At 39.3% G+C, this 26,817-nt stretch overlaps 1 protein-coding gene across 1 annotated transcript in view; it reads right to left on the reverse strand.

Moving 5' to 3' along the window:
• Positions 1-26,817, reverse strand: part of SHQ1 (SHQ1, H/ACA ribonucleoprotein assembly factor) — a 101,958-nt gene that overhangs the window by 46,157 nt on the left and 28,984 nt on the right. The window contains exons 7-9 of the mRNA XM_045493562.1: positions 21,678-21,832; positions 19,817-19,870; positions 16,886-17,009 (exon numbers count right to left, since the gene is read on the reverse strand). Coding sequence (XP_045349518.1) covers positions 16,886-17,009; positions 19,817-19,870; positions 21,678-21,832 — 333 coding nt within the window. The remainder of the gene's footprint in view (positions 1-16,885; positions 17,010-19,816; positions 19,871-21,677; positions 21,833-26,817) is intronic.

Genomic DNA, 26,817 nt, shown 5'->3' on the forward strand with positions numbered 1-26,817 from the left:
ATGTGGCTTCCTCACGTGCAGATGGGAAGAATGCCAATAAAAACCCCAATGCTCAACTGGGTAAGAGAAGCAAATACTTTGAAGGCCTAAAACTATATTTGGCTAAGTCACGGCCAGAACTGTGATATATCAGAGTGGCCCAGATTAACTATATCAAATGACTCATGTGAATCCCCCCACGGCAGGCCTATTTTCATTACATGCCTATGTAATGCCGTATGCACAGTTTGATGACAGGAGGCACGAAATACAATCAAAACTCACAGAAGTGATGAAACCAAGTTAGCCACATTAACCCAAGAAGAAAAAAAATCAAGAGAGAACTAATAAGAATGTGTTTTAATGTTTGTGAGAGAGAGAGAGAGAGAGAGAGAGAGAGAACATGAAGGGGGAAGGGCAGAGAGAGAATCTTAAGCAGGCTCCACTCTAAGTACAGAGCTCCATGAAGGGCTTGATCCCACGAACCAGGAGATCGTGACCTAAGCTGAAATCAAGAGTCAGAGGCTAAAATGACTGAGGCACCCAGGCGCCCCTAAAGTCTAAGGATTTCTCGAACAGTTTTAATTGCCACAGAGAAGAAAATGTCAGGGTAAGCATATGCCAATTTCTTACTTTCTTTCTCTTTTATGGGGAGCAGGGGTCCAGGGAGAAGGAGTTTACTTTTATAACTACCAACTGAAAGTTTTAAAAAGTTAACCATGTATCTTTACCAAAAACAGACACACACACACACCCCGAAATCAGAAACGATAAAGTATTTACTTTAAACTTACAAAAGCCCTTCTTCAGTATGACACCCCAGCATACTGTCAAGCCAATTAATAGAAAGTGCAGGATCTGGGTGGGGGAGGAGGCGGAGACAGCGTCTGGGTGGCTCAGTAGGTTAAGAGACCAACTCTTGATTTTGGCTCAAGTCATGATCTCATGGTTTGTGAGTTGGAGCCCCGTATCAGGCTCTGTGCTGACAGTGCAGAGCCTTCTTGAGATTCTCTCTCTAACCCCCCCTCTGTTTCTCCCCCACTTGTGTTCTCTCTCTCTGAAAATAAGTAAACTTAAAAAAGAAAAAATCAGGATTTGGAGGAAGACCTCACAGTAAATAATTCAGCGAGTGAAGAAAAATGGGAAAAATGGGAGATGCACTGGCTTGAAGGATGGTGTGAAATGGAGCAGAAAGGAGATGTAAAATGGGGTAGATTCAGGGAACAACAAGAAAAGATCATTAGACTGGAGCAGATGGGAAATGGGGAGAGTAGGCAGGTGAGTTGGGAAGAAGAGTGTAACCAGAGATGGGGAGACAGGTGTCCTAAGGATGAGGTGCGCAGGCCTAAACACAGCTGTGCAAGGATAAGAGGCCTGACTCCAAGGATTTTTACTAAGAAGGGTATGGAAGTAAGGTCATGTGTTTAATGAAAATCCATAGCAACCACTCCCCTAATGAAATTGTATAGCTTCCGTTAGCAGACATGCCTAAAGTAAGGTTGCCCCCCTGCTAAGGGCCATGGGCAAATTCACATCTTCATTATCGCAGAAGAAGAATAATACAAGAAATGTCAAAAATAATCTTTTTTTTTTTTTAAAGAGAAGTTACATTTTACTTGCATGTTTTAATCCCTACTTTCTTTAAAAAAAACAAAGGCAAATACACATAGAAAAAAACCCTTAAACATATATACACTTGAATAATATTACAGTTTGTCTCTACATTCACTGAACATATCTAAGTGCCTGTGTGTGCCCACCACTGTTTGACATGTGGGATTACAGTTGTTGCTGCTGCTTTAAACTTTCCCCTGTTTTCAAGCTTCTCCACAATAAACATTTATTTAACAAAAAGTTAGACACATTTGGCCACACAGCCAACCCTTGAAATAGTGGCAAGAATGCTAAAAAGTTTTAATTCATATTTAAATTTTCTTTAAGTTGTAGTTTTGAACCACAGAGAGGCAACATTTAGATCAGGTAATTTTAGAAAATCACATGCAAGGCAGTTTTGAAAAGAAAAGTTGTGCGTTCCCCAAAAGCTGTGTTGTCACTGCGGGTCTCATTCAAAGTATTTTCACGGTAAGCTGTGTGACAAAAAAAGGTGAAAGAGAACTGGGCTACTGGCAGTTGACAATCTAGAACAATAAGTACATTTAAATTATCCTCTCCCCAACAATGTGTATTGTTACCCCAAGGTCATACTTGATCTCTTTTGTTCCCACTAAACCACCACAGACTACAGCCACACAGCCAAGAGATTCAGGAAGCTTGCAGGTTTTTCTGTCTCTGTTGTATTGACTGCTCTTTCTCTCAGGTTGTCAACCACTTATCTAATAGCTACCAGCAAAGAAAAAAACTGGCCTTGCTCCAAGCTGTGACAGGACCAGTGGCCAGAAGCCTTCAGGGACTCAAAGTACCTGGCTCCTGAGGGGCTTCATCCACTTGTGGGCTCATCACATAGCATACAGGTATAAAAAAACTTCTCAGGCCTCAGTCTGAGAACATTTTTTCTGCTGAACGGGACTGGAGAAAATTGACCATTTTCAGCTAGTTCACTGCCTGGTCCAAAGCAGGAAAAAAAAGAAGGTGCTTTGCACAGTAACCACAGTAACTACTGTCACTACAGCAATGGCCCAACAGGCCTCTCCAAGATGTTGTATCTCCAGAGAGTTAGGGATTCTCCAGATAGACGTGGTCTTTCCTTAAGCCAACAGTAACCATGGAAGAAAGGCTTCTGGGACCAAGATCTCTTGTTCATTTGTGAAGGCAGTTTAAAATCAGTATCCTGGTATTATAAATGACAAGGGCCATGAACGTTTTACCTCAGGAAAAATGCACAATAGCAACAAAGAGAAACATAAAGAAAACAGGGATGCCAGTCAACAAGCAGGTGGGCAGTGAACAGTATTTAACACATTCTCTGGCTACTCATTCTCCAGCTTTCCTTTAAACAGTAGGTAAACTAAGAGCAGTGTTTTCCTGTTCTGACATATGTGGCATTTCAGGTTTATAGATCTTAAAAGAGAAACAAGACTAAGCTATTCTAAACTAGAAGACACTGGCTACTTGAAATCTCCCTATTAATAGATCAGGTTTGGCAATAATGTCTTACTGACAGACCAGCTCATGGTTGTAAGCACTTAAAAGACAGGGCTCCCATCACTAAAAGATTATCAGAATAGTGGATTTTTTTTTTTTTTTCTGGCTAAAAGTCAGCAAAAGAAAAAACTATCAATTGCTAACTCGATATAGTAAGACCTAAATTTCTTTTCAACTACTGATACATTATAGCTACTATATGGCTGCTGTTTTCTGAGTATCTAGTTCCACCCTTTAGAGTTTTGAGCTACACAAGAGGCCAATCAGAGTAAAGGAAAAAGAGGTGGTTACTGGGAATACTTGAAGGGAAACACTGCTTGGTATTTATTTATAAAATTATCTCAAAATAAAAGCCAACATTGCTATCATCTTAAAATGCACAACTTAGTAGATATCAGTTAGATTGCTGGGATTTTGATGAGACCACATTATCAGGAGGGATAACTTATGAATTACTTCTAACATTAATTTTCATAGATTATTAACCATAAAAAGGGATGATAGGGTAAATGTGTCAAATTAATCAAAATTAAGAGAATCAAAGTGTGGTAATTTGCTTCAATACCAGGCCCTGTTAGGAAGTAGCTTAAAGCCAAGTCCCTAACAATTAACACAAACATACATTAAATTCAGCTTTAAGAAAGCTTTTCAATCCATTTTATCGGGGTTTTTTTTTTTTTTTTTTATTCTCAAATTCTGCATATAGCTATTTAGGCTCTTGCATTTGGGAGTTGTAATAAGAAACACGTATGAAGCAGTAAGAGTTACTATTTTGAGCACAATTTATAATCCTGTGCCAATTTTTTAAACATTGTTAGTTCTTAGAATTACATGTATTGTTATTATAGCCACAAACAAAATTAACACAAAGCAAACAAACACTTTGTAGATACTTCTTTTGCCTGGGGAAAACAATCCCAAGTGCGACCCCAATTCACCGTCAAGTCTCAAATCAGGCAGTACTTCTAGGAATAGGATTCCAACACTCCCTCAGGTTGGTGCCAGATGGCTGGCACATCTAATATGGGAGTTAGTAGCTACCTACCTGCTCTACACCGAGTACTTTCCACACATTACATCATTTAACCCTTCCAATTAGGTACTTCCTTCCTCACTTCATAAAGAAAAGTGAGGCTCAAGGACATGGAGCTGGCCAAGATGACAGTTAGGAAGCAACTGTAGGATTTGAAAGTAAGTCAGGAGTTGAAAATAAGTACTTCTGCCTCCCAGCCACCATATGCAATAAATACCGTGTCAGTATTTATCACCTGGTGTGGTGAACTCCTGGACGGCAAAAGAAACATGGCACCTCCTCACCTTTCTTCCCTGGGCTAGCACAGTGTCTGACAAACTGTAGGAGTCTGTTCAGTAAGGCTAGTTGTTAATGTGGTCTGGAGTACATAAAGCCCAAGTTTAGAAACATCTGGCCAAACTGCTCAGTCAGTGTCTAGTTGTCAAACCTGTATGTGATCTATGGATTTATGTTATTAAGTCACAACACATGTGAGATATACAGTTTATCTGTGCCTTCCCTTATTATGTCTATTCCCTGACAAGAAAGAACGCAGTTGTACCAACTTCCTCGTATCACTGTACCATCAAAAGTTCAAGTAATAGATTTAACCCAAGGCTGCCTTTTGCCTTTTCTGCTCTAACAATTCCTACAAGGTTTGCTGGTTTGAAAGGACAGCCTTGACATTAACTCCATTTTCCTTGTCACCTGTCAAAATAGTGGTTGCTTCAGTCTAGAAATACATAGCAGGATGTCATCAAAATTGCATAATGGAGGCATGACTAATTTCTAATTTCTTCTGAAATTAAGAACTGGGCATCCAAATTTAAGATAGAACATTAAAAAAAAAAAAACCTTTCTACAAAGGTAGAAAAGGTTAAAAAGCTGAAGATTCATGGAAAAAAGCTCTGGAAACAGTTGCTTTTAAATCTAAACCTTTAAAAAAAAATAAGAAGAATCTAAAATTTTGTAATTCTGCGGGCAAAACGTCAACTGTTGCACCTTATGAGTACAGCATTTATCTCAATGCCTGGTAGTTCGATTTCAAATAAATTCTTGTTGTTGACTATTCACACTATGAGACTTTATTTTTCCAATAGATACTACCTAATAGTCACAGTTCTGACTCATTCTATGGATTTAATTTAGTTTAGAACTAGGAAAGCTAAAACTGTGCATAAAGTCAAAAAGAACATATAGGACGAAAGACAAGTGGATTCCGCAAATGGCTCATAGGAAGAAAAAACAAACCCAGCCTGAAAAGCCTTTTGAGTCCCTTCTGGGGATACGACCTAGGGAGGAGTACCTCAAGAGAGGAATTCCCAAACCTCAGGAAGACTGCAATGTGCTACAGTGACAGCATGCTTACTGCTAAATGAGGTGCACGCTGGTAGAACTGAGTTACACTGCTTTACATTTTAATCAAGTATAACAAATATAATTTAGTAAAAATGGTTAGGTATCTGTATCTACATGTAAGTTTAATGCACATGAAAAGGTTACACAGAGTTTTGATAATGACATTTAGATCTTAGAATTCTGGTCCCACGCTATAAAAGGCTAAAGAAAGATCACCAAAAAGCTACACATAGGGGCACCTAGGTGGCTTAGTCGGTTAAGTGTCCCACTCTTGGTTTCAGCTGAGGTCAAGATCTCTCTCATGCACTGGCAGCTTGGAGCCTGCTTAGGATCCTCTCTCTATAGCTCTCTGCCCCTCCCCCAATTGCACTGTCTCTGTCCCTCTCAAATAGAAATAAACTTAAAAAAAAAAAAGCTACACATAAATAATCTTTGTGCAGTCCTAGCTAACTTCCCTCTGGTGTAAAAATGATGTAACAATTTCACCTGTTCCGTGTGGAACAGTTATGCAGCCCCGGTCTGCTTGCTCCTGGTGTCATTTCTTAGCTGCTTGGTACTTAATCTGAATCTGTTTCCACATGTGTCAACAGAGGGGGACATTCTTGAGAACTGCTAAGGGAAGGAAATGAGACAATGACCGTGTGAATACTTTACAGATGACAAGGGAAGGAAGACAACAGGTCATTCAGGATCATTAGGCCTGTGCCGTTTGCTTCTTCCTTATCAAGCCCTCCCCTCACTTCTACTCAAAAGCACCCACCCTATGGGGGTCACAGGGAGGTGTGGTACTAGAATCCTGTGACCCATCCCCTTCATCCTGACGAGGCTCTGGCTCTCAAGAGTAACACAAAGTAAATGGAAAGAAAGGTAAGGGATCGGCCTTGTTTTTTTGTTTTTGTTTTTTAAGGTTTCTGGGCATAGCTATTTAGGTAATGAAGATTATCTCCCACATCCTTCTCCAATCTACTCCTGGAACCCACGGGGATGAGACTCAGCTTCAAGCTGGGACTGAAAGAGCAGAGATCTGGCACAAGCCCTCAACACAGCTGGAAACTGGCAGATGCAGGAGGGTGTGAGAAAAACAGCCTGGCACTTGGAATGCTTGGGAGTCCAAATGAAAAACCTGGGGCCCACACAGGCTGACTTGGGCACTGAGACATGCTATGGCTCTTAGAGTATTATTGACAACCTCTACTTCATTGCTAATACTGAGACTTTTGAAAAATTTTATCTTAAAGATCACTGCTTTCTAATTCTTTTTTTCAAGTCCCCAAATTGGCAATGCTACCTTTCCACATGGCAACAACAGGCTACAAATGGGGCACGTATGTCCCAGGCTCACACAGGCCTCATTACTCCAGACTGTCTTAAGTCCCGCCATTGTCATTCACTTACCCGTCTGGACAAGTAGGCATCTCAATTCGCTTTTCCTAGTGTTGAGGGCCTTACTCTCATGGGAACAAGCAAGATCAGCTACTTCTCACCCTCTGGGGAGGACAAGAAAAAGCTGAAATGATTCCCTTCAACACTGGCCACTGTTTAGGATGGAAGACAGCCAAAGACTTCCGCTCACTCAGAAAGGCTTTCCTCCCAACTGTGTATGTATGTATATCTAGAGCAAGGGTAGGCACATTTTTTCTGTAAAGAGCCGAAGAGTAAATATTTTGGCTCAGCAGGTCACATAATATGTTTCAACTGCTCAACTCTGCCATTATATCCCAAAAGTAGCCATAAACAATATAAAGTGAATGAGCACGAATGTATTCCAATAAAGCTTTATTTATGAGCACTAAAATCTGAATTCCATATAATTTACGTGTGTCATGAAACACTATTTTGATTTCGTGTTCAACATCTAAAGATGTAAAAAGCATTTTCGGCTCATAGGTCATATACAGTACGGATTTGGATTTGGCCTATGAGTTCATTTAAGGTATCTTCCTAATGGATTTTCTCTTTTGTATCTTGTAAATCCTTGTATTTTGTATCTTACCTTTGTCTTATCATTCCTATTACATAATAAACTCCTTAAAAGCTAAGGCCAAGTGATATATATTCCTATGACTCTTAGCTGATTCTGTTATGATGCCTTGCACAGAGAAGGGGTTTGATTTATTTATGTTGCATAAATGTCTCCTGCTCATTATTTTTCAGTATTAATTCCTATTTAAAGAACTCTAAATTGCAAGAATACAAATCTTCCATGTTTTCCAGACAACATGTGAAGTACTTTTCAACTAACCTCATCTAGGCCTGTTGCTATTACTGTGCAATAGGACCTTGATTCATTAGGATCAAATAAAATGTTTCTTCTTTGTTCTCCCAAATTTGTCTTTAAATATATACAATTTTCTGCCTTTATCCTCTTAAAGAAATTAAAGTTACCTCCTTAAAAGTTCAGATCAATATCTACCCTATGACCCAGCGATAGCACTGCTAAGAATTTACCCAAGGGATACAGGAGTGCTGATGCATAGGGGCACTTGTACCCCAATGTTTACAGCAGCACTTTCAACAATAGCCAAATTATGGAAAGAGCCTAAATGTCCATCAACTGATGAATGGATAAAGAAGTTGTGGTTTATATATACAATGGAATACTACTTGGCAATGAGAAAGAATGAAATACGGCTTTCTGTAGCAACGTGGATGGAACTGGAGAATGTTATGCTAAGTGAAATAAGTCATACAGAGAAAGACAGATGCCATACGTTTTCACTCTTATGTGGATCCTGAGAAACTTAACAGAAGATCATGGGGGAGGGGAAGGGGAAAAAGAGTTAGAGAGGGAGGGAGCCAAACCATAAGAGACTCTTAAAAACTGAGAATAAACTGAGGGTTGATGGTGGGGTGGGAGGGAGGAGAAAGTGGGTGATGGGCATTGAGGAAGGCACCTGTTGGGAGGAGAACTGGGTGTTGTATGGAAACCAATTTGACAATAAAGTCATATTAAAAAAAAATTCAGATCAATAAAAAAATCTCAAAACTGACTTATTTTATTATATTTTACTTTAGAGACAGAGAGAGACCATGAGTGGGGGAGAGGCATAGTGGGGGAGAGAGAATCTCAACCAGTCTCCACGCTTAGCACGAAGCCCGACATAGGGCTCAATCCCATAACCCTGGTATCATGACCTGAACCAAAATCAGGACACTCAACCAACTGAGCCACCCAGGCATCCCTCAAAATTGACTTTAGATTTATTTTAAAAAGGCACTAATTATAGAAAAAAATTTTAAGCCATAATATCAAACCATGTAACTAACCTAGTTTTTGACACTGTTGAGCTCTAAAACTGCAGAAATAAAACTTACCTTAAATAGTATAGGAAATATAATGCAAATTTCAATTGACTAGATATGAGTAATATTTAAGAGATAGCTGATTCTGAGCTACACTTACCAGCAAGCATTACTATATAAATCAAATTTCCAAAGAACCCTGACACAAAGATTTCAAGTGATTTTTTTTTTGTAGCAGAATCACTATAAACTCTTAATCATCTATGGCAATTAAAAGGCAAATTATCTTTGTAAACCATACAGGAAATGCTGCCCTCTACAGAATATTTTATAAGAACAAAGAATGTTTTATATAAATGTAACCCATAAATTACCATGAGAGCAACTTTTTAAAATTCTAGTGATACTGGGGCGCCTGGGTGGCGCAGTCGGTTGAGCGTCCGACTTCAGCCAGGTCACGATCTCGCGGTCCGTGAGTTCGAGCCCCGCGTCGGGCTCTGGGCTGAGGGCTCAGAGCCTGGAGCCTGTTTCCGATTCTGTGTCTCCCTCTCCCTCTGCCCCTCCCCCATTCATGCTCTGTCTCTCTCTGTCCCAAAAATAAATAAACGTTGAAAAAAAAAAATTAAAAAAAAATAAAATTCTAGTGATACCAATACTTAATGAGTGACAGGATTATTAGAGGAAAAAGGAATCCGATGGAGATGACTGGAATTTTATTTTCTTCACCTTAATGTTTATGCACACATACAATATCCTTCTATATAGGAGCGTGTGTATAAACCCACAAATACTCCAAGGACAAACAGTAAGGATAAACAGAAAGAATGTGCCAATTTAAGAGACTGGAAACACAGATTTCGGCTCTGAGGAAGAGAGGAAAAGGAATCTGCTGTGCCACATGGCAGGACAAGCCAAGGAGAGAAAGGGGACAAGGACTGGCTGAGTCGTGACCGCACAGCAGAGCCCTGTCCTCCCTCTCACACACTCGGGCTGCAGGGCCTGTGCCCTAGGGCTCTGAGGCCCTCCTTCTTTGCCATGGAAGTGGTCAGCACAAACAGGCACAGATGGTACTTCAATATTTTATTCAAGTTCCATGCTATTTAAATTTCCTGAAAGCGCTAGGACTGTTCCACTCTTAGAAACATTTTAACTGCAGTGGGGAACTGGCTAGAAAATGAAAAGTTCAACAACAACTCAAGAGAGAAAGAAAACAAAGTTAAGTTCCACCTAGATAGGGAGCAGGGAATTAGGTGATAACCACGAAGAACTAGAGAAATCCATTCTGGTGAGCCAGTTAACTCATCCAGGAAAGGGAACTATTTCACAGGCTGTAGGCCAACTCTCAGATATCAGCTCGGAATTGTCACTGAGGAAACGCTATTCTATACACTTGATGCTGTTCACTCACAGCATTTAGAACACTCCCCTCCATCCCGCTATGTCTAAGTACCACTCACCCTTCAAGTCCCAATTCAAATCTCATGCCTTCAGTGAATCTTTCTCTGATTCCTAGTGAAACGTCACCTCTCCTTTTTTGAATTATTTTGTCTGTGCCTCACATAACATACTTACCACCATCTACTATGTATTGTGGTTGTGATGGACTTCTTAGCTCCCTGATGAGTGCATACACTCCCCAAATACAGTACACGGTTCTAATTCATCTTTCTGCAGCTCTTTATATTTACAGGTTACTCTACTCTACACATAATAAATTGCATTTTAGTGGGTACCGACAAAGTTAACTGTTGAATGAATAAATTAATAGATGAACTCATCAGCCAATTAACAAGTACTTTAAAATGACAGGAAAATGGAGTAAGAACTGAGAATCAAAAGTCAAATAACGTAGAGGCTCCCTTCTTCGGGAGGTTACATGTCTTAAATGACAACTTAAAGGCAAGTCTGTTTCCCTGGCTTTATTATTTTCACCTAATGTATTTCTCCTCTGAACTACTTATTACGAATGCAATTTTTTAAAAACCTGATAGTTGTATAATTCCACGCCCCCCCCATGAGAATCTTAAGCTCCCTGAGTTCGTAACTTGCATGTCCCCTGTTCACAAGCATACCCCCAGACTCAGCTGAGCACCCTGACACAGCGAAGGCTCAACAAATAGTTGAATAACTTGCAAACTAGTTTTACATCAGGTATTTAAGGAGTGACATTAGAAGGTCTAACAATTCTTTAAAATGTCTGTAACACAGGTGCCTGAGTGGCTCAGTTGGTTGAGTGTCCAACTCTTGATTTTGGCTCAGGCCATGATCTCAGGGTCGTGGGATCGAGCCACCTGTCAGACTCTGTGCTGAGCAGGGAGTCTGCTTAAAATTCGCTCTCTCTCTCCCCCTGCCCCTCTCTCCCACTCACACTCTCTTGCTCTCCCTTTCAAAATAAAAAAGTAATAAAATAAAATTTTCATAATACAGAACTCATAAAAATTAAATACAGATAAATGTCAACATGGGAAAATCCTTGTGATTTCATCTTTTAGTTTTCTTTTTTTTTTTTTAATTTTTTTTTTTTCAACGTTTATTTATTTTTGGGACAGAGAGAGACAGAGCATGAACGGGGGAGGGGCAGAGAGACAGGGAGACACAGAATCGGAAACAGGCTCCAGGCTCTGAGCCATCAGCCCAGAGCCTGACGCGGGGCTCGAACTCCCGGACCGCGAGATCGTGACCTGGCTGAAGTCGGACGCTTAACCGACTGCGCCACCCAGGCGCCCCTCATCTTTTAGTTTTCAAGTTGGGGATAACTGTTACAACTCAATAAAAAGAAGACTTTGGGCTAAAGAGAATTCAAATGCTAAAAACTCATTTATCTTCAAGGTTGCATCAGAACTCGGGATTCACACAATATACTTGTCATACCCCAATTTCTTGGACAACTGCTTTCCTTAAAGAAAAAGAACAGCCCCAAGCCCCGTGCTATGGTTCTTCTTATCTTTCACATAGAATGTACTATTATATCTATTTACAGAAGGGCTAAGTAAGGCAGTCATTTCTGAAAAAAATGATGATTAAGCCCGACAATGACTCATACATAGGCCTATTAATTATATGAAGCAAAATGAGCTTTTGGGTGGCAACAATAACTAGTCTCCTGAAGGCTGTTTCTTGGGTTATAGCCTGACATGTGGCTACGAGTCCTCAGAAGTCAAACATTTATAGAAAGGTAGGTTTCTGATAGTCTTAAAAACAAAACAGAACCAGGGCACCTGGCTGGCTCAGTTGGTAGAGCATGCGATGTTGATCTCAGGGCTGTGAGTTCAAACCCCACGCTGGGTGGAAAGATTACTTAAAAATAAAATCTTTTGGGGCATCTGGGTGGCTCAGTCAGTTAAGCATCCAACTCTTGATTTGGGCTCAGGTCATGATCTCAATGTCCTGAGAGAGCCCCGCATTGGGCTCCACCCTGAGCATAGAGCCGGCTTAAGGTACTCTCTCCCTCTCCCTCTGTCCCTCCCCTGCTTGCATATGTGCACTCTTTCAAAAAAAAAAAAAAAAAATTTTTTTTAAATGAAGTCTTTAAAAAACAAACCCACAGAACCAAAAAAGATTATTTCACACATATGTTTTCATTAGCCAAAAAAAAATGTGTATACAACTGTCTGATCAAGAATTACAATGTTTTCCGGGGCGCCTGGGTGGCGCAGTCGGTTAAGCGTCCGACTTCAGCCAGGTCACGATCTCGCGGTCCGTGAGTTCGAGCCCCGCGTCGGGCTCTGGGCTGATGGCTCAGAGCCTGGAGCCTGTTTCCGATTCTGTGTCTCCCTCTCTCTCTGCCCCTCCCCCGTTCATGCTCTGTCTCTCTCTGTCCCAAAAATAAATAAACGTTGAAAAAAAAAATTAAAAAAAAAAAAAAAAAGAATTACAATGTTTTCCATAAAATGGTGAATTAATTTAAGCACAGTGGTTAAGAACCCACACTTAAAAAACAAAAACAAAAATCTTTTATAAAGGAAAATCACATGCAAATGGAGACTACAGGATAGTGAACTACATCACTCAACTTTAAGCAGCTACCAACTGAGGGCCAACCTTGTTTCACCTGTACCTGGCCCACTTTCCCCCAACCCCTTGTGGATTATTCTGAAGCAAATTCCAGGCTTCATACCATTTCATTTATAACTATTTCAACACATCAAAAGCCATAGACTTTGAGGCAGATAGACCCGGTGTCAAGTCTAGGCTCTACCAACTAATAGTTGTGTGACCCTGGGCAAGTGACTGAACTTCTCTGAGCTTGTCTTCTATCTGCAAAATGGACGAAATGAGATAAGGTACCTGAGGAATGAAGCCTAGCACTGGCCCACAGAAAATAGTTAATATGGCAGCTGCGGTTTTTTATTATTATACGAGCATAGAAAGGCAGGACTCTTTCTGACTCATTTCCAATGAGCCCCACAAAGGACAAAACAAATAGCAAGTATTCCCATATTTTAAAAAGAGATACTAACCTCTCTATGCTAAAGTTACAGAGGGACGAACAAAAAACTGGTGATTTATGACCCCCTCAGCCCAACAGTGACCTCCAGGAGTTTAAGGAAAACAAGTCCAGAAAATCTCTTTGGATAAAACTGCAGTGTTATGGGGTTTCAACCACCCTCCATGGGGGTGACTACCTTCTGGTCACCATAAACCAAGAGAAAGGGAATTTTAAGAGAGTCCCCTAGAGAGCGTAACCTATCACCCCTAGAAATTGTGGGGTACAAAGACTGGTGACTGACTCATACCTGATAAAAGCCCACCAGTGAGAAGCAGGAAGGAGCAGCCTGTGGTGGCTGTGTGGAAGCTTGCTCTGGAACAGCAAAGAGGACCCCCACCCCTTCCACCCCCAGTGCTGGCTTCCCAACCTGAGGCAGGCCGGGGATGGGGAAGGGAAGATTTACTTTTTTAATCAAGTTCAAAGAGGACGTTTTAGGTACTTAAAAGAGATTCTTGTAATTTAAAGTGACATAAAAATTTAAAGAATACCTATTATATAAGATAGGTGTGTATGTGATATGATATTTATAGGTTATATATTCCATCCAGAAACAATAAAAGAACAGACAGAATGAGTTCAAAGGGGGAACTGAGAGAAAAAACTAAGCTGTTTCCTATGATGTTCAGCATCTTCCATATAATAGTTACATTATATGTTCAAAGCCCAGCAAGAGCAGAGAAGATGACGAGCGCCATCATACAGATTAATGAAATGTAGATATTAGCACAACTAATAAATAGTAACAAGTATATAATCAACTTAAACCATACCACTTCTAAAGAGAATAAAATTTCAAGGCATATTAGAAAAGCTGTTCTCTTTTCATCTCTTTTTTCATTTAATTCTGGTGAGTAACAGCAGCCAAGCAATGCTTCCATCAAGGATTCGACCTACTTAATCCTAAAGAATGAAACAGGGAGGAGGAAGTAAAAGTTGCTTAAAACAGGACAGAAACAAAAAGGGGGGATGATCATGTGGCCCAAAGGGTACTGATCCAGGGAAAGAAACTCCATGCGCAAGGTCCTGCGTTGAGCGCTAAAACAATACTTAAAAGGACAACAAAGGTTTTCTGCCCTTAAAGGAATTTGGATTAGACATACAGCAACAGCAAGAGATCAGCGTACACAGTCTTTCAGAGGTGGGGAAGGGGTGAGAGAAGGAACACAAACTTGAAAATAGCCAAAGGCCCAGTAAAGAATCCCTTGGAAGGTACTATGAAGTCACTCAAGGCAAATTCATGATTCAGATCTTACAAAAACAAAATAAAAATTCAGATTGTAGTCATTCCATTATAATGAAATTTTCTGTAGATTCTGAAGCCTTGCTACATTGGTTTTGAAAGCTCATTCCAGTTAAGATCAATATTTCTTTGGGGGAGAGTTATTTGGAGAGTTATTCATTACTTTCAAACTATGGAGGCACTCAACAGACCTTTCTAATAAAAAGTGTGATTGCATTTTGAATTATAAGTAGACACAAATTCATTTTTGGAAAACATTCAATGCCACAGAAGAGCTATCCCCATTGAAATCATGGGGTATCCAAACACACAAGACTCTTCAATGGCAATAATGGCATCCCTGTGCCATCCACCTGGATAAACACAGGTTACAACCCTCATCCGGAGCTTGTGTTCCCCATAGCGTATGGTGGGAATTCTAGACAACCCAGCTCTGTCTCAGAACTAACTAACTAACTAACTAACCACAACCCAAATCAGCCACAGAACATGTTGTGTACAGTTTATAGAGGCTTCCCACTCATTTTCAGCAGACAGACCTCAAGTGTGTTACCTAAGGTTTCTGTTGCTATCAAGACACAGCTGATAAGACTATTTCTTGTCAGATGGATAAAGATGTAAAGTTAAGTCTAAATTTCACTTCCCACCTACTAAAACTATTAGAGTAATCGATTACCATGTAAGTCGACACAATCAAATTTATTTCTGGTTATGCAATCACAGAAATGATTACTTTTCAAATAAAAATTCAGAGAACTAGATTACTCCCCAGAATAAAGAGTAGCAACTATGTGCCTGAGGGCACGCCCACACACACGCATAGGGTTTTTTGCCAGTTTTCCATCTGGAAACCATGATGTAACAGGATAATCGCAAATTTACTCTCATTGTTTAAATCTATGAATAACGCACAGATCATCTAATACAAACAAGAAATTAATTGTGACATGTAACTCAAGTTCAAGTCACTTATAGTAGGTTGATCTTTCAAGGTAATTTTTTACAATTCAAGAAACCTCTTAAAAGTCAAGAAGAGGGGTGCCTGGGTGGCTCAGCTGGTTAAGCATCTGGCTTTGGCTGAAGTCGTGTTCTCATCGTTTTTGAGTCTGAGCCCCAAGTCGGGCTCTGTGCTGACAGCTCAGAGCCTGGAGTCTGCTTTGGATTCTGTGTCTCCCTCTCTTTCTACCCCTCCCCGCTCTCACCCTGTCTCTGTCCCTCAAAAATAAATCAATAAACGTCTAAAAAAAAAAAAAAAGGGCAAGAAGAAATAACATAAGAAAAAACAAAGCAGTTTCTTTTCTACCTATGAGTTAAGAAAGACTGATTTTTTTCAAAGCCAGTAGCTCTGCAATTTTACAAGCAACAATCCTTCTAAATAAAATACAGATGGCCTAAACCAACTGGATTAATAAAAAGGTATCTTTCATTTAACCATAATTCATTTTGATAATTATTGTCTACCTTAAAAGAATCTACTTCAAAACTGATTTTCTGCTTCCAGGATAGAAGGTGATATGTCACACAGAAGTCAAAGAAAAACCTAGGAATACCTCTAGGAGTGACAAACGTTGGAGATGGGATTCTTCCTTTCAAGCCAATGACGTCAAGTGGGTGTAAAGGGAAGAGCTTCCTTACTTTCTCCTTCTTACCCTCAAGTCTGAAAACCTACACCTAGAAGTATTTTACCTAAGGACCAAGGAACAACGAGACTCCCCAGGGAAGAACAGAAGAAATGACCATAAAGGATGGAAAGTGACTTTTAAATAAATGTGCCAGAATTAATCCATACAAACGGATGCTGCCACCTTCAAATTCATTACTTTGGAAATTATATACTTAATCCAACGATACTGTTATAGTCACTTCGGAATTTGTTTTAGAGCTCAAAATTTTCCACATCCTTAAAACCAGGAAATGTTTGTCTCTTCAGGTTACATTTGCAATAGTCAAAGGTCCTCAGAGTAGCTGTGCTGTTGTTTGGAAAGTCTTTCTTGACCTCCCTAGTCCAGGTTCTGTGCCCCCTCCCCGTGATCACTACATCCCCCAGCAGAGCACTTCTCACTCTATAATGGAATTGTTTACTTGTCATCTGTCGCCCTGGCAAAACTGTAAACTGCACAGAAACAGGGAACAGATCTTATTATTATTATACCCACAATCCTAGCATACTGCCTAGAAAACTGCAGGCTTCCAAGAAATACTAAATGATGCACTCTACTTTAATACGAACTGGTCTGGAATCCTGTGTACCTTCTCCACTGCCCCTCCCAGCAGCTCTCAGAAAAGAGTGTATCTACAGAGACGAACTATTGCTTTTTATACTTGGCAGGGAGAAGTGATTGGATTTGATGATCTTCATTACTGATTTATGCATAGAGAAGCAAAAAATCATGACTACATCCTCACAGACTAAAAACATAACTTTTTCCCTCTCAAATCTGCAAGTACAGGAGTATCTTACCTAGTTGCAAGATCTTTATAGTGTCTCTGTAAGCTTTCATCACCAGCTTGAAGTGGCGATAAAGTGGGTAGCATAAAACTCTTCTTCCAAAAGACACCAGGATTTCATGAACATTAGTCCAAGTCTGTGAAGTATAGTTTAAATAAGTAATCATTTCCATATTACATAAATAAAAGGACACAACGAAATATGAAACTACTCTCAATTAAAAACTATAAGTTCGGATCATCACAAAGCCATGCAAGAGAGAAATATAAAACCATGAAATGAGATTCTTTTTGTACACCTTACAATAAAATATTTAATTGCAGTCCTTGTAATTTCTCATACTTCATCAAGATATCACAAATGCTCCTTAAAAATCACATATGCAGCAGGAAAGTTTCAAAAAGTCCTTTAAGAATTACAAATATGAATCTAAAACACATGGTACTAACAAAATACAGATGCACATAAAAGACACTGTTAAATGATATATGTTTCATGTTTTTGTCCTTTAGGACCACTCAAGATGGTGTAGATGAAAGATGGAGAACTCTTCAGTGAAGTGTGTTCACAGTCTCCCTCTTCTACTTTTTCTTCTTTTTTAGTGTTTAGGGCATGAGAAAAACATGGTATTTATTTCAGTAATTTGCTTTCACTTATCAAAGAGAAAAGTACTTTCTTGAAAAAAGTATTTTATCTTGAATAGTATCAAACTGAAACCATCAGCAATTCAAAACTTACTGAAAACACTAGACGAAGGCAATTTTGCACAAAATTGTTTTTTAATTGGATTTTGATTAAAACTGTATGAAAAATGTAACCCATATATAAAACTTAAAATATAAAAGTAAAACTAAGGGAGCAGAAAAATTTCCATGTATATTAATCCTTAACAAATGAGAGATCTGATTAAGAATATTGAGTATCTCACAAAGAACAGTTTATACCTAAAAAGAACTATAAACTTTTAAAAAATTCTACCAAAAACTAATAAAAATTTCACATAGCTCTCAATAGCTCTGGCAATTCTAAGTTATCTCAAAATCAATAAAAATTTCAAAATGAAATCACATATAGGTGAATTTATTCATGTAGATTTTAATAAAAGAACTATGAAACTCTTCAGTTACTGACTACTTTGTTTTCAACATCAGTAATCGATGCCATTATTACCAAATCCAGTTTCTCCCTCATATGCTGATCACGGCAATAAGTAGAACTCAAATGAAGTCTAGGGAGCAGTGCTCCTCCATCTTTAACATGGATACGAATCCCTGGAGATCTTGCTACAGGTTCTGCTTCAGTGGGTCTGGACTGAGATTCTCTAACAAGCTCCCAGCTGAGATGCTGGTCAAGCCATTAGTTCATGGAACATTCTCTGGAGTAGCAAAATTCTCTAAGAAAGCTGAATGTTTCAGTTCCTGTTCCCATCTTATCTGTTATTTAAACAAAGTGATGCCATGAAGGGCGCCTGGGTGGCTCAGTCAGTTGAGTGTTTGGCTCAGCTCATGATCTTTTGGTTTGTGAGATTGAGCCCCGTGTCGTTGTCAGGATCTGAGCTGACAGAACGGATCCTCCTTGGGATGTTCCCTCTCTTCTCTATGCCCATCCCCACCACCCCGCCCCGTGAACCCATGTTTTTTCTCTCTCAAAACAAATAAACTGTAAAAAAAAGTGATGCCATGAAACAACCTTGATTTTATAACTTACAATGTACTGTATCTAGGATTTTTTTTCTAATGTTTATTTTTGAGAGAGAGCAGGAAACAACAGAGAAAGAAAGGGAGACAGAGAATCTCAAGTGGGCTCCACACTGTCAGGACAAAGCCCAACTTGGGGCTAGAACCCACAAACGGCGAGATCAAGACCTGAGCCAATGTTCAACTGACTGAGCCACTCAGGGGGCCTAAACTGGAAAAGCAAAAAACTAATTGACTTAATTGATGATGCAACTGTTAGTTGTGTAAAATGACACTTTTTTTTTTACATGCTAGCTTTTATTATTTTACATGCTAGCTTTTGCTCTTTCTTTTTTTTTTTTTTTTTAAGTAGTATGTACATCCAGTGTGAGGCTCAAATTCATGACCCCAAGTTCAAGAGTCACATGCTCTACCAACTGAGCCAGACAGGCACCCCTAAAAACTTTTTTAAATGTTTCTTTATTTTGAGAAAGAAAGCATGTGTGTGAGTGAGGAGGAGCACGCTGACAGCGCAGAGCCCGACGTGGGGCTCGATCTCATGAATTTTGAGATCATGACCTCAACCGAAATCAAGAGTCGGACACTCAACTGACTGAGCCATCAGGCCATCAGGTGCCCTTCTACTTTTAACTGCTGTTTTTATATTCGACAATTTGTTCAGAGCCAGTAAATTTTAAAATGGCATCCTCTGATATTTTTTATAAGATCTACAAAACGATTTACTGGGAAGTATTTATAAAAACAATGATTACTATACTAGAAGAGTTATCAGATCTGACCATACTACTTGTAGGACCTTGGACAAGTTATTTAAACTCTATGATCTAAGCTTCATCGTCTGTAACATAGCAGTAATACTTATCTCACAGACTGACTGGAACGAACAGGAGAGGTAATACATGTAAAAGGCTTATTAGCACAGCTTTTGATGGTCAGGAAATGGCCCCTAGAATTATCACCTAGGTTTGCTTCCCAACTTTGAGCTCTGAGCCCCAATACTCACCAACTTACAAACGCTGCTCTCCTTCTCCCAAATGCTACAATACCGTATCTAGCTTCATTAGAAGAGTTACAAACGCAATCAGAATTTTATTTAAAAAGATGGGGGGGGGGAAACTTGTATAATCAAGTTTCCACTTTAAAAAAGTTAAGGAATTGCTTGAATTACCCACAACAAACTAATGGCGACAGAAAAAAGAACTTTCTAAACAAACAAAATGGCAAGAACTGCAAATGAAAATCATACCTCAAACCAGCACAGTGTGGGACTCAGTTTTCTAATGTTCCATGCAGACTCAACCTTCATTTGTTTTGGAGAAAAGAGCAGTGTCATTTTCGAGGTAAAGTCATTCAAAAATAAAGTAAATATATCCATTCACTCAACCAGTGTCTCAGTAGTACTGCCATACGTAAGAACTAAGAAGCATCTGTGGCTGAGGAAAAATAATTGCTTTGCAGAAGCTATCAAAGGCAAGTTTCTGCCTACTTTCCTTGGGATTTCACAAAGTAAAGCTTTTCCACTGATAAGAGTACCAGAACATAAGAGCAAACAAGCAGGGGCTTTGAAACTAAAACTTAAAGCAAAGTGATGTTTGCTCAATTACTGTCCTTCTCAACTAACTTACCCAAACATTCTGTAAGTAATCTGCCAAAGGACTCAAAGATAATGCTGAAGGGTTGACTGTGGCACTTAAAAAGATGCTCAAAATATGGCCTTTCAGAGAAGGCTTGTGAGAGTAAGTGCATTCTAGAGAAGGTCTTGAAGTTGCAAGACTTCGCGGCATCAAACATGCAAATAAAAGAATCAAAAATGGTCAATTTTATCAGGCATGACTGAACACACTCACTCATTTCCCTAAGCAATAATGTGAAGTACTTTTTTCGTAAAAGAAAATATTTTCTCCAAGTACAGTATCCTTAAACGCTGAACGGAAACAAAAACCATTTCCAGCTATAGTGTGCCCGTGATATACTCGTTAATATTCATTTGGGAGTCAAATGCAAATCCCAAGAGTCACCTTTGAAATTTTCAGAATCCTAACAACAGAAAATTTGGCACATATCAAATTCTAATCCTAATACTATTCTAATGCTGTGATGGTGAGAAAAGCAGATTAAATAATATACATCGTGACCCAATTTAAATACACATACACACGTACACAATGAAAGACTGGATGAAGAGATGTATCTCCTTATAACAGTAGCTATTTCAATGGCTGAGATTATGGGAAATTTTAATTATTTTTTTCATACCTATATTTTCCTTTTATACTGATAGGAATTATCTGCATAATTTTAAAAAAAAGGAGAGCATATGCTCAGCTTGAAAACAACTCTTGAGCAAGTACAATTATAAACAGCTGCAGGGGCACATGGACTGGAAAGACTTTTTTGGTTCTTCAGCCTTTTTAAAATGTATGATCACTGAAATAGGTGAGAAAGACGTTAAACTCTTCATTTATAAAATCAAATGTGGATCAAGAAGAGATACAAAAAATGTTTATATTATTAAAACAAGACCATTTAAGAAATAATGTTCTTTACAAAAGGTTTTACTTTTACAAGATTTCTTTAAATAGCAAAATAGATAGGATTCAGGTTTTTCAAAATGTAATTTACATGCAATTTTTTCAGAAGCATACATACTATATAAACTGAGGGACACCTGCAGAAAAATGCTCAGATTCCCTTTTTTGGAAAATAGATATACCTCACATCTGCTCATGGACAGCTTGGCCAGAGAATATAAACGGGTATGGTAAAGTTCACCTCTTGCCAATGTCAAGTGTCACATGGAAACAGCCTTCTTTGAACAAGTCGTCTCCTAAAGAGATGAGAGTTCAGGATATCCTTTCTCTACCCTCAGCTTTATTGCCCCACTCCACCATGTGATAGACACTGATGCGCAGAGAGAGAAGGAAAAAAGAACAAGCCAGCAATATGTGCTCACATCGGTACCCACCACTAACACACACGTGCAGCTCTGCCAGGAGCATCCCCCAAATAAATCATCCCAACAGGGCTTACTCTCCACAGGAGTGACGCCTTACAGTTGATTTAGTCTGCTCACGTATGCCAACATGCACAGACACGTGTGCACTTACGTTCTTCTCTCCTTCAGTGACACGAGTTTCATAGCAATATGCCAGAAGGATATCAATCAAACTGTAGTACACTTGGCGAAGAGCTCTCTTGTCCAGTAGGTAAGATTTATTGACAAATTTTCGCAGCTGATATTTCTCTTCTTCAGAAAAAGACACTAGGAAAAAAATGCATTTAAAAATGAAACACTCCATTCAGTTTTGCAAAAAAAAAAAAAAAAAAAAAACCCAGTGCGGAGGATTTGTCAAAATTAGAACTTCGATTATAGAAACTGAAATAAGAGTAATTTCACTCTGAATATAGAAGGAACTTTTAAACGAGGCTTCACAGTTTTATTAAGGGCTGTGCATCTGCTCAAACCCTAGTAGAGCTAAATAAAGGAGAAATGTCTAAACAGTATTTATTCCTTACTTCCGGGATGCCCCCTCTTTTTGCTACACTGTCCTGTATTCAAGGCATCTAAATGCCAGAGCTATTGACTTTAAAATTCAGATAACACAGTTTGAGAACAGAAAACATAATGGCTAAATAAAGCACTCTGTAAATATTCATTATCCATTTTGAAAGTTCTATACAAAAGAATAGGAATATTCCCATATAATAGGCAATGTTAAGGGCAAAGTATCTATTAATATCTTTTAGACACAAAGTATTACCTACATAACACACAAATGGGACCACATCACACATATTTGACTTGTGGGAAGAAGGTGGTTCTTTTCAACAGTGTGTCTTTTCTTCTCTGGCTTTCACCCTGTCTAGATCTTCAACAACAGCCTCCCCCACATTAAAAATCTAGTATATATCATTTCATATTTTTCTCTATAATCATGTAATGCTATACAGACACATAAACATATACAAAGGAATTTATATGATCCTCCCTCCCCCACCCATAGAATTCGATCCTTTTTTTCCACCTAGCCTACCTCACTGAATAACTCTGGCAAATCTCTCCAAGTCAACTGGTACTTAGCTAATTTTTGTAAAGGCGCAGAATATTCCATGGTGTGGTATGCTCTATCCAACCACTCCCCCTACTGATGGGCATCCACTATGCTTCCAGTTTTCTGCCACTGCTAGTAAGACTGCATAAATGTCCTTACCACACATCCTTGGATCCTGGGAGGTTTTATTTCTATAAAAGAGATTCCCGAGAGTAAATTCACTGGGTTAAAAAGTGCATCTGTTTTTTAAGAATACTTTATTTAAAGGCTACAACTCTCCTTTTTAATGGCCCTGGATACAAGTTCTCCTTCTACACCCATCCCTCCCACCCAGCGATAAATATCATAGCTTTTCCTACTCATTTCCATTTTAACAGATAGGAAGTGACTGTAGTATGAAGAATTCTAAGAGGAGACCCAGTGAATGTGGGCAGAATCTGTGACTTGCTTCTATCCAAAAGAATATGGCAACGGTGATCGGACAGTCACTGTCATGATTATGTCGCTTTAAAGAACAGAGTGGAGCCAGAGACTAACCGCTGGTTTTGAAGAAATAAGATGCCATGTTGCTAGAAGGCTGTTTGGCAGGAGAGTGTGGGGGGCTGTGAGATGTGAGAGTAGCCTCCAGCTGACAGCCAGTAAGGGCACTGGGACCTTAGTTCTACAGATGCAAGAACAGAATTCTGCCAACCATCAAATGAGCCTGGAAAAGAACCCTGAGGTCCAGAAAAGAACATAGCTACCAACACATATGAAAAAAGAAAAGAGAAGATGGCCATATTTATGTACACACTGATAAGACCCTGAGCAGAGAACCCAGCTAGCAAACTCGAGTCCTGAGCCATGGAAAATGAGTCAAATTAGAACTGTTTCTAATTTGTGGTAATTGGTTACACAGCAAAAGAAACCTAATACAATGATATACCACTGTTACTGCGGTTAGTATTTTTCTAACTGCTAAACTTTAAGCATTATTTTATAGGTTTGCTGGCAACCTCTGAACGAACCATTCAATGTGTTTTGCCCACTTTTTTCTATTGGATGGCTTGTCTTATCAAATTTTTAAGAACTTGCTGTTACAGATATGAACCCTAGTCATATCTCCAAATCGACTGTATCTCTACTGACTTTGTTTATGGGATCCTTTGCCATTGATTTATCTATTTTTTTGCGTGTAGCCAAATACGTCCATCTTTAAAAAAAAAAAAAAAAAACAGATTCTGGATTGACAGTCTCTGATAAGTTTCCCCAACTCCTGAAATGTACATGAAACCTCTCATCTTTTCTTTAAGATTTACAGTTTCCTTTCTAAAATCTTAAGTTTTTAATCCATCTGGAAGTAATTTTTTCATGTTTAAGGATTCTGGTTAATTCCAGGTAAACAGTTAATTGCACCAGCACAGTTTGGTCAGTAATCCATCTTTTCCCCACTGTACCGAACTATTAGCTTTATCAAATAGATCTGTTGTTTTCTTACTAACAATTACTTCCAAGCATTTTCAGCTTTAGTGACTTGTAAATACCATATTCTCCCCCCCCCCCCATTTCCAGTAATTTTTGATAGGACAGAGAAAAGCTATTTCTTTTCACAAACCACCTTACCCAATATTTGGCTGCCTTGACTAAAAAAAAGCGAAGTACTTAACAAATGTTAATAGTTAAAAAAAAAAAAAAACCTTTATGTCTACATTGGTAAGGTAAGCAAGTATATAAGGCTGAAGTTCTTTCTAACTTTCCTCTGATGTTTACAATATAGACAAGCTATCGTCAAGGATCTATTTTCTCACATTAAAACATGAGCATTTTCTGGGGCTCCTGGGTGGCTCATTAGGTTAAGCATCCAATTTCAGCTCAGGTGATGATCTTGTAGGCAGTAAGTTCAAGCCCCGCATCAGGCTCTGTGCTGACAGCTCAGAGCCTGGAACCTGCTTTGGATTCTGTCTCCCTCTCTCTCTGCCCCTCCCCAGTTCACACTCCCTTCTGTCTCTCAAATATGAATAAACGTTAAAAAAAATTTTTTTTTAAAACAATATGAGCATTATCGGTTATTATCATATATACGAAGTAAAATGCATCTTACCTTAAAGCAAGATTTACAGAAAAGGTAACAACTAACAACATAAGTGTACTCAGTTCCTAGCTAGTGTAAGTAAAACATGGCCTGCTACTTACCTTAGAGTGATTTCTTTTTTTTTTTAAATATATGAAATTTATTGTCAAATTGGTTTCCATACAACACCCAGTGCTCATCCCAAAAGATGCCCTCTTCAATACCCATCACCACCCTCCCCTCTCTCCCACCCCCCATCAGCCCTCAGTTTGTTCTCAGACCTTAGAGCGATTTCTAAAGAAACTTAAGCATCTAGATATTTTAAGCTACCTCTAAAAAAAGGTTATCAACCTTTTACCTTGCAAAGTAATCTTTAATTCTTGTTCCATGCCCTATCAGACCATTAGTTTCAAATTCACTTAAAAAGTTAGGCCCAATAAAGAGGAGCATTTTGCTTCCAGTTCCAGTGGTTCATACTAACGTAGTTCAAAACAAAGCAAAACAAAACAAAACAAAACTTTAAAAGGCTCTTTCTCCAGGTTTTAGAATTGCCTGTTACATTTAGGTAAGGACAGGCTAAACTGCTAACCAAGAGACCCCAAAATACAGTGGCTTCTCTGAAACAGAAGTTTGTCTCCCACACTACTATTCTGAGTGAATGATCCAGGACTGGTGAGGCAACAGCATCTCCATCATATGACTTCCAACTATGCATCTAAGAAAGCTGTTCCAGGTTTCTACCATTTCCTAACCAATGGGCAAGCAGCCTAAGACGGCAAGCTCCTTCTTTCTAAAGACCGGGGCCAGGGCACACACCACTTCCGTCATTTCCCATCACCTAGGACTTAGGCACAGGACCACGCTGAGGGCGAAGAAGGAAAGCAAAGGGAGTCAACGGGGCAGTCACTAGCTGCATGCTCACGTGTCTAGCTCCAACTCAGGAAGCCCCTGAGGGGAGGAAGACTAAAACAGACACCAGGTGGCTGTGATGCTTTTAGGAGCCCAAAAATTAAGTTGCTTTTTAGTATTCCCAAATCACTCTCTTACTAGCCAGTTACCACATCCCTTCTATCTCTGTTCAACAAAAATTGCCCTTTTGCGGGGCGCCTGGGTGGCTCAGTCGGTTGAGCGTCTGACTTTGGCTCAGGTCACAATCTCGTGGTCCGTGAGTTGGAGCCCCGTGTCGGGCTCTGGGCTGATGGCTCAGAGCCTGGAGCCTGCTTCCGATTCTGTGTCTCCCTCTCTCTCTGCCCCTCCCCTGTTCATGCTCTATCTCTCTCTGTCTCAAAAATAAATAAATGTTAAAAAAAAAAAAAAAAACTGCCCTTTTGCTCATCACAACTGGACAAGGCCAGAAGAGAGAGATTTCCTCACACATGCTGGGCCCTTTTCACATAGTTTCCCAAACCCACTTCTGTCCTCTCTTAGGAGCCTTAACTTTAACATGGCTTCTTTTTGTTTAAAGGCTTCCTTCCAGCCATTCTACACTCTATCCTCTGGGGGAAAAAAAAATCTTAAGCGCAGTTATTGGAAATTACTAGAAGCAATACCCCTCTACTCATTAAAATTTACTTAGTGCAAAAAACCAGATCTTGAAATATATTTATGTAACCATTTTTTAATGATGTTAGAAATCCTATGTTTAAAAAGTATGAGAAGAAACAGGAAATGTATTTGCACAAGTGCTGCTTACATAAATGACAACGATGGGAATCCATTTGCTTAATTTGCTGGCAGCAACATAAAGATATGTGTATACTTTTAAACTTAATGCAGGCAGGTGTCAGGTGAAGCATTCTTTAAAGACTGGGATTTGGAAATAGTATTAATAAGACAGATAAACTGGGTGCAGAATGTCTCATTGAAGGGCTAATGTGAGGATCCCTTAATTTATTTATTTATTTATTTATTTTTTTTTTTTTTTTAATTTTTTTTTTTTTTTTTCAACGTTTATTTATTTTTGGGACAGAGAGAGACAGAGCATGAACGGGGGAGGGGCAGAGAGAGAGGGAGACACAGAATCGGAAACAGGCTCCAGGCTCTGAGCCATCAGCCCAGAGCCTGACGCGGGGCTCGAACTCACGGACCGCGAGATCGTGACCTGGCTGAAGTCGGACGCTTAACCGACTGCGCCACCCAGGCGCC

The sequence above is a fragment of the Leopardus geoffroyi genome, chromosome A2, assembly GCF_018350155.1.
Source record: "Leopardus geoffroyi isolate Oge1 chromosome A2, O.geoffroyi_Oge1_pat1.0, whole genome shotgun sequence".
Taxonomy (NCBI): domain Eukaryota; kingdom Metazoa; phylum Chordata; class Mammalia; order Carnivora; family Felidae; genus Leopardus; species Leopardus geoffroyi.